General features: G+C 37.0%; 1 protein-coding gene across 1 annotated transcript; it reads left to right on the forward strand.

Moving 5' to 3' along the window:
- The first annotated feature begins 876 nt into the window (after positions 1-876).
- Positions 877-8,689, forward strand: fam185a (family with sequence similarity 185 member A). The gene is made up of 8 exons (XM_042495920.2): positions 877-1,427; positions 2,783-2,892; positions 3,819-3,911; positions 4,083-4,221; positions 6,203-6,244; positions 6,336-6,431; positions 7,378-7,512; positions 7,655-8,689. Exons 1-8 carry the CDS (start codon positions 1,007-1,009, stop codon positions 7,765-7,767), a joined length of 1,149 nt encoding a protein of 382 aa, XP_042351854.2. The 5' UTR covers positions 877-1,006; the 3' UTR covers positions 7,768-8,689.
- The last annotated feature ends 481 nt before the right edge of the window (positions 8,690-9,170 follow it).

A 9,170-nucleotide genomic window follows, 5' to 3' on the forward strand; every position in this document is an offset into this window, starting at 1 on the left:
ATATATATATATATATATATATATATATATATATAGTAACAGCATCAGTATATATATATATATATATATATATATACATATATATAATATATATATATAATTTCTTGTAACTTTGTACTATTTTCTCAGGTTTGCAAATATATAGAAAGACTCATGTTCCCTATGGCCTTTGCGGCGATAATGACGACGTGCACACATGGGACTACTGATTGGACAAAACCTGAGTTTACGCAAGACTGTCCATCCGGCTTGTCAAGTTAATTAAAGTGACGTAGACTACAACCGGAAATAGAATATTTTGCCTTCAACATAAAGGTATAATATTTGAGGAATCGTATGGCCTGCTGGTATTGGTACTCTGTTGCCCATAATTTCCCTTTAAAATAATGAAAAGCGAGAGCGCTCCTTTTGGTTTACAATGCGTAATGTGCAAGGAGTTATCAACTTACTGTGCTGAAGACACACACATCAGCACAGCTTTGATTTACTTTTTTGTCTCCAACTCCCTAATATAAAAATTGAGGGAGCCTATGTTTGTAAATGTAGCAAAATGTTGACACTACCATCATACCTAATGAAAGTCTGCTGGATCAAACATCATTTTGTTCACTCAGTAAATACCTCAGCAGTAAGTGGGACAATGAACCTCTATTTTAAGACTGAGTTGCACCTATAAATGCAAATTCAGTTAGCTTGTCATAACGGGTGGCACCATGGGAATCAGATTTCCCCATGCCAACCCCTGACCTCTCCCTAGACACGCTCCTAACTAAATCACCACAACTGTGGGATCATTTTTAGTCAAATTTTTCCTTATTTGCAGGTGACGCTTTTATTCTGAAGAGCTCCAGCGGAAGTTTCCGCCACGTGCTTTTATCAGACCGCAGCGGTGACAGCGGTCCATGTTGACTGAATGGCAGCGTGTTCAGCTCGGTAGTTTGAGTTGTTTATCAGCTGTAACAGCAGCAGTGTGAGGTGTGCATGAGTTTACCGGGACGTGACGGAGATGTTGAGGCGGGGATGTGTCGGTTTTCTCCGCTGCTGGTCCCTCACAGTCGGTCCCAGGACACTCACGACCCCTCGTTGCCCTTTGCACACTTCACGGTTCTTCTCCATCTCCGCCGCCGCCAAGTGTCCGACACATGAGGAGGTGAAGCAGCCTCTGAAGCAGTGGACTCTGCCGGTGAGCCCCTTCAGCACCGTGCGGGCTCAGCTGGGCTGCAGCATCTCCGTCCGGCCGCTGGACCCGCACGCCTTCCCGGAGGCTGACCGGGTCTTCATCGCTGTTCACGGGACAGACTCCCAGCAGGAGGTCGGTCTGGATCACCTGCAGGTCCAGTATGATGACCAGAGCAAAGAGCTGCTCATCTCAGCTGAGAGGGTCGACAGCAGTGTGTCGATTGATCTGACTGTTCCTATCAAGAGCAGTGAGTATCTCCTGAGGATGATGATGACGATGATGAAGATGATGCAATTAGATGAATAAAAACATATTGCAGTGGTGGACAGAGGCTGAAGAAGTATTCAGATCTTTATTTAAAGAGAGCAGGGTCAATTCTTACAAAACATTACCAAATACATAGAAATTATTTGTAAATATACAAATGCAGTATGCAGGTAATTAATGCACTTAATAATAATATATTACTTGATTATAAGAATTGATGCATGAAGCCTTTGAGACCACTGCAAAGCGACAAAAGAAAAAACGCCCCAAAAACAATTAGAAAAAAAGGAAAATAAAAACCTGAAAAGTGCAAGAAAAAGCCTGAAAATTAGGTTTAAAAATAAAATAATATAAAATAAATTTAAAACGGAAGTTAAAAAACAAACAAACAAACAAAAAACAAGGAAATTATCTAGCAAAAAAGTACTTAACAATTCTTGTTATTTTAACATGACATATAACATAATAATAATTTAACAAAATTTTAAATATGTAATTATGATCATCATAAATGCAGTTTTTTTCTATTTCCCCCTTAGACATTTCCCCCCATTATTTTAAAATTATTTTATATATCTACTAATTTCTTGCAATTATTTGGAACATTTCTTACCAAGTTCATCGTTGCCTTTTCCCCCACCATGTTTTTGGAAGAATTTGCTCAGGTACAAAGGTTAAATAGTTGTGAAAGGTGTCTGAAAGCAGCACAAGAAAAATGGATGTCACTCCAAGTTTCAAAGGGTTAAGGTTTAACCCTAACCCTATTTATAATTTTGGGTAGTTTAATGTACAGCAAAGCATCATATTTTCTAAGATCATCACATGTTCGTAGCGTGGCTGTCCTGTGAGAAGCACATTTCTGCAGAAAGTCAGCTTCTCATGGTGTGTGAATAACATCCCTGTTTTCATCTGTGTGACGCTGCATTTCCAGCTGATCCAAGAGTTTTGATTTTAAAGAGTTTTATTTGGTTTAAGAAAAAGGAGAATTTTCTCAGCACGTAAAGGAGAACTTCATGCTTCAGTTTATCACAAACATTCAGCATATCTGCAGATAAATGGTTTTCACAGGACAGTAAGGGGAGGAAAAACTGTAATCTGAGAACTAACTAAAGATTTCAGACAAATGTATTAGTATGTAATGTATGTAACAGAAGTATATAGATGCAATTATCTGAAATACTCCAGTGCAAGTGCCTCAAATTTGCTAACTACAGTACTAAGTTATATAACACCACTATCATTGCCCATCATTGATCCTTATGATGTTTTAAAATGACAGCATTTTTTCAGCAGTGGGCATGATACTGTCTGTTGTCCTCTGGTGTCTCCTGTCAGATCTCTTCATTACGGCTCAGGGAAAAGGCAACGTGCAAGTGAAGAAAATGGAGTGTGACGTCTGCAAGGTGCGGACAGAAAAGGGCAACTGTCTGCTGCACTCTGTCAAAGTAGGTGCTGACATGATTACACAAATAACAAACTTTTGCAGAAAACACACTTAAAAACAAACGGAGTTCCACTGATATGTTTGCATGTTGTATCTTATTTGCTTATTTCACCGTTAAAAAATAATATCATATATTAAGATCAGATGAGATGAGACTTTTTCAATCCCAAACTGGGGAAATTCACGTTACAGCAGCTCAAAGAAGCGTTGAAAAATGCATAGAAAAAGTGTTTGGAGAGCCAAAAAGGATTAAATAATACATAAATACAAATGAGATAAAACAAAAAATCAAATCATATGAGTCTATATACACCTTTTACTTATATAGATACTCTATGGTCATGACTGATAGTTGTACATGATAACTGAAATACTCACATGATGTGCAGTATATTTAAAGTAAAATATAATATAATAATTGTTGATATAATGATAATAATAATAATAATAATAATAATAATAATAATTTTTATTGCAGATTTGTGGCAGATTTTGCTTCATCTCTTCTTTATCACCTCATAAAAGTACTAAGTTACCCCCCCCCTTTTAATTGCCAAAATTAAATTTATTGAGTTTTTGGGTGTTAGTTATTTATTTTGTTAAACCGTTTATTTCTTGGGGAGAGTTTTTGTGAAGACAATAATTTAGAGATTTTGGCTTGTTTTCTCTCTTTTTAAATAATTTAGCTTTTTTGTGTGTTTTCTTTTTTACAGCTTTTGTTTAGTTTATTTTAGATTTTTCTGCATTATTATTTTTAATACTTCAAGTACTTTCCCCCTGAATTTACCTTTACTTCTATAAAAAAAACTTATTTATGTTATTTTTACAATGTGGTATTAGTGCTTTTACTTACGTAAAGAACCTGAATACTTCATCAGAGGCTTCATCTGTGGTTTTTGAACTTCTGTTGTTATTGTTGTGTCTCAGGGTCATCAGGTTGAGGTCCAGTCCCTGGGAGGACATGTTACAGGTGTGGGCACCATCCATGGGAACGTGGACATCAGCACGTGTGGAGACAGTGTAAGGACAGGACACTCAGCAGCCAGTAGAGGGCAGCAGCAGCCTGAATACACACTAAAAGTGTTTACATTATTGAGGTTCACCTCTGATTTGAGTAGAAAACTGAAAAAAGTGAACTCATACATCACCTGGCTTCAGTCCTGTGCAGTGATGAGTTGTTTGTTTTTCCAGGGAGTCGATGTGAAGAAGCTTCAGGGCACCACGATGAATGTTTCAACAGAGCACGGCCCTCTGAAGGTCAAAGCCATCTACGCTCAGTCCAGCTGCGTCTCGTCCCGCTCTGGGAGAGTAGAACTGGGGCATGTACACGGTGAGCAGACAGCAGCATCTTCTTCTCACCTAAATTCACTACAATTTTGTCCAATACAACTTTCTTTTTCATCAATTTGGGGTTCAAGATGTTGTTCAAGAACACCGAAACATATGGACAGAAAGAGCCACTGACCCTATAGTTAATAAGTGACACTCATCTGAGGCCCTGTGTTTACTCTTAAATATACATTTCTTTAAAAAGATTAATCTGCCACCTCTATGGAGTATTTCACTCTGCCAGCAGGTATAATTTAACCATTTAAAACCTGAGCAAATTGGCTTGATTTCTGTCACAAACACACGGAAAGAGCAAAATGCAGTACTATACAAAAATGGCCCCAAAATAAGCCACAAATCTGTAAAAAGTTACAAAATTGCTTTAAAAATGTATTGATTTTTGTTTTCTTTTTCTGTAACATAATTTTAAGTATATAGGTATGAGAATTATACTGTATATATGTGTCGTTTTCTAGACATTTTCCGCTAGTTTTTAGTAATAACTAATTATTTCAGGTCATAAAATTTCAGGTGATTTTCTTTTTACCTTTTACTAATTTCTTTAAATTTGCTGGATGTTTTTTTGTTAAGTTGCCCATTTCCTTTTCTTTCCCATGTTTTCAAAATAGATCAAACTAGTTTTCTCAGCTTTCAGAGGTTTAAATGTGTCTGAACGCAGCACAAGAAAACTGATGTCGACCCAGGTGTTAAAGGGTTAAAGGTCCAGTGTGTGGCTGAAACTAAAAATGTGAGCGGCCCTATTTGGAGCCGGTGTTTGATTTGTTCATGCTGGGCTACTTTAGGAACAACATGGCATTACTTCAGTCAGTTGTTCTGATTTGTTGACTTACATAACATTTTAGCTTTGAGGTTGTACAAATTTTAGAGTTATGAAATACCAAAAAATACCACAGTACGCTCTGGGGAAATATTTCTACTGCAGAGGAAACTATCACAACGTCTTTGCGCTCTGCTTATGAAAATGAGCATTTCTCAAAAATGAAATAACGTACAGAGTTTAAATAACTTATGCATTCTTTTTAAACATTTTTTATTTTCATTTTTTATTATTTAAATTTTTGCCCATTTTTATTGAAAACTTCTTTTTCTTATCATTATTAACAAAACAGGTTTGGAGGCATGTTTTCTTTTTTTTCACCTCATTTAAGATTTTTATCAATTTTTTCATCAGTTTTTTGGGGTGATTTTTATAGTAAACTTTAAAATTTTGGGCAATTTTTATTTTGTTTTTTGTCTTCAAATGTCAGTCTGTCCTTGAACACATCATATAAAATGCTGAAATCATGTTTAGAGTTTTGAATTTTACATGTTTTATTTTGGGTCCTTGAAAAGTCATGGAAATGTTTTGAAATTTTGATCTTGACAATGTGTGGGAACCCTGATTCCATTTCTGCCAACAGACGCGTTAAATTCCCACACACCGGACCTTTAAAAACACACCTTCTCTGCCCATGAGCCATTGCGGCACACAGCTGCATTACGTTATCTTAGTTAACGTAAAGCAGGGCTTTGGTAGGTCATGGATTCTGGGCTCTGATCCAAATGGAGTCTATTTAAATGCAATGTGTTTGCAATTTATCCCAAAATCTGTACTTATTATTTGTTTTGGAGTTTCTGTAAGACGGGTTAGTTTCAAACACACTAATCCTCAGAGGTAGAGATTAAATCACAAAGACAATCAGCACTCTATGAATGATGTGAATAGAGGGAAGTGCATCATCCACGTAGAATTTTAATGTCTTCCCGATACAGACGAGCCTCCCGTCATAGAAAACATGGAAACAATTATCTTTTCAGCTTCAGTGACGCAGGTTTATGATGCGTACAGTATGTGATGGAGGTGTTTCTTTGCCAAATTTTCTACTTACAGTCATAAATGTTGTTAATTACCTACTAGTGACTGAAAGTCATCTGACAGCTTGTTATATTTGTCTCAAATGACCATTTTCATTGATTAAAAGGTGACGCCACCGTGAAGAACGTGTCCGGAGATATCGTTATTGGTGAGCAGACTGACTCTTTGATTGCACAGTGAACTACGTATGTTCTCTATCGCAGACTGTTAAACACCTGAGGCTTACGTTGCTTTTGCAGATGGTTCGAATAGTCTCCTGAAGGTTTCCTCTCACAGCGGAGCCATTGATGTCTATGTGGGAGACGGTGGCAGTGCAGAGCTCCGCAGTCAGGAAGGTAAATGCACTTTGTAAAGGGAATATCTTTTTTTTTTTGACATTTTTTCTTTATTTGGTTTCACTTTCTAGCAGCACTCACATAGTCATCTTAAGTAAATTTTACAAAGTGAATCTTTTTTTTTTTTTTTTTGAATAAAGAAACACAAACAAGAAAGAAAATGGGGAGTTTTGCATTTGAGATGAATAAAAATAAAATTATAGCATTGCATTAACATATTTAAACAAAGGAAGGGCGTTTCGGGGAAAAATTCTAATCTATAATATAATAATAAAATAAAAATAAAATAAATAAATAAAAATATAGTATTGGGTTATGAAAATAGAAAAAACATACCAATAGATAAAATATATAAAACAGTGCAATACACACCCTTAGACCTACATATACAAGACACAAAACATAGCCCAGTTAGAGGATAATTAAAACTGAAAATCAAAACAAACAAACAAACAAAAAATAAAATAAAATTTAAGAGAGTGCATTTTTCATTTAAGGTGCAGAGGGTCTTCCAACATACAGTAGGTATGGATGCCAGATTTTTCCAAAACCTCTCAATTGCTCCCTCAATAGTTTGTCCCAAGTTGTTCAGTTTGGAGGTGTATCATTATGTCCTCCATCCATTATGTCCTCCATGTCCTCCATCCAGCGCTTGTGTGAGGTCTTTTTCCAACCGAGCAGAATGAGTCACCACCCATGAAGTGTGGAGAAGACCACCACTGAAGCCTTCTTGGCTGAAAGTTTGCAGTTCGGTGGGACCTGCATTCATTTTATTTGGGTTAAAGTCAAGGTCATTAGAGCACCAATCCAGAATCTTAATCTCTTCAGACAAACCAATCGTATTAGTTATAGTAAGAGGAATATTCTACGTATGAGCTTCAGTTTTCCTTTTTCCTGAGTCATATTGTTTTAATGTGTTTATCCCTCATTCTTCTGTTGAACGTAGGAGCCGTGTGTGTTCGTGTCCCCTCCTCATTGAAAGCTGGGGTGGAGCTCCGTGGAGTGTCGGTGGATATCAGCCCAGAGGTTGCTCTGCATGGAGTAGAAAACAACATCACTGAGGGCCAAACCACAGTTACTGGTAAGCCATGATTTTTTATGATGTCGCGCTCATGGCACCCTCAATTAACCAAGTCCTCCTACAAGTAAATAAACACAGAATGTTCTGTTTCTCTTCCATTCGCCTGTATTTCTCTCATTTCCCTGCTCTGTTTCTCTCTCAGGCTGTATGAACGTAGAATCCCCAGTGGAGCAGTGGGTTCGAGCTCAGGCAGACAGAAACTCTGTCAGACTGAAGACACAAAGCTGGTTTGAGTCCCTGAAGTTGGGGAACTGAGCTGTGAGCTGCACCTACACTTACAGAACCAGGAGCCAGATTCATAAAACTCTGTGTAGACTCACGACTAAAACTGTGTGAACCGTAGACTATACGAAAGATGGACAACATGACATTTCTCTCAAAGTGTAACTTTTCAGTCTTGATCGCCCCCTGGTGTCTGACTGCAGTATAGGTCATAAAGCCCGCCCCCTCCATGTTAGTGAATGGTAATAGGCCAAACTAAAAACTCAAAGTACACGCCAAATAATTTTTTCCCAAAGATATTTTCTGTCACTGAAAGTATTTCAGTAATGCCAAAATATATATAGATTAAAAATTCTAGATTATATTTCAGAACGCAGTGTAAGCTGCAAAAAATAAAACAATTAGTATAAGCTGGCAAACAACCTTAAAACGTTGTTTTCCGCCTCTCAACTTATATTTAATCGTCTTCTTGTCATATTAACTGCAGCTGTCTCTGCTAAAACTGTGTGTACGCCTGCTCTGAGGAATGCATGAGGTGCACACATTCGCACCAAATTCCTCCTCATTATAAATACCAGTTTGTGTGTGTTAAAAAGCGTACACATTGTGCTACACATCGTTTATGCATCTGGCCCCAGATATTTACTGTCGCTGCTTCACCTTACTGAACTCAGTGCTCAGGATGTACTTTCCTTTTAACAAGGACATTATTTATCATCTGTAGTATTACTATATCTTTAGTGAGAAATGTTCTGTATGTGTAAAATAGTCACTGTACATGCACTGCGTTTTGCACACCATTGTAGGTTTGTGCTGAACTAGTTTTGAATGTTAATGAGAAACGGTTCGCTCGCTTATATTTTTTTGTATGTTTACTTGTGATGTGAAAAATATTGCCAATGTTTAAATGTCATGTTTGGTATGTAAATACTATAAAAATATTGTGGGTCTCGAATGGTGGCGAAAACATGGCAAGTGATTATTTCTTTGAGAGGCAAGTTCAGTCACTTCACCTCAAATTAAAAAATCGGACAAATCTGATTTTTACTTCGAATTAAAGGTAGCCAATGCAGGATTGTTGGTTACTGTTTATAATCACGAAAACCAGTGAAAGTAAAAGTAAAAGCCATCTCTAGATTCACTCTTGTTTGGCATTTGTTTGTTGTTGATGTTTTTCATGTGAAGGATGATTATTTTAAAGGTTGTTTATTAAGTGAATGGCTGAATTTATCCTTATTTAAAGATAGTGTAATGAAAGGCAAAATGACTTAAAAACAGCTTTTTTATGATGGAGATTCGGGCTGCCAGTGTTAATGCGTTAACCGTGATGTCATTAAGGTTTGTTATCTCACATTAATCACCAGCTGACATTACCGTCTTTAAGAGGATCAGTTTTAAAGCTACACTGATGATACCGGTACCACATGATGTCATGC

This window comes from Plectropomus leopardus, chromosome 7 (assembly GCF_026936395.1).
Source record: "Plectropomus leopardus strain MGB_pleo_1.0 chromosome 7, ASM2693639v1, whole genome shotgun sequence".
NCBI lineage: Eukaryota > Metazoa > Chordata > Actinopteri > Perciformes > Serranidae > Plectropomus > Plectropomus leopardus.

What these genes read in the sequence shown, in the direction of transcription:
- fam185a (XM_042495920.2), top strand. Translation starts at nt 1,007, where the DNA reads ATGTTGAGGCGGGGATGTGTCGGTTTTCTCCGCTGCTGGTCCCTCACA. An exon ending in GTCCGGAGATATCGTTATTG is followed by an intron (nt 6,245 to 6,335) that starts GTGAGCAGACTG and finishes TTGCTTTTGCAG; the next exon opens with ATGGTTCGAATAGTCTCCTG. An exon ending in GGGCCAAACCACAGTTACTG is followed by an intron (nt 7,513 to 7,654) that starts GTAAGCCATGAT and finishes TTTCTCTCTCAG; the next exon opens with GCTGTATGAACGTAGAATCC.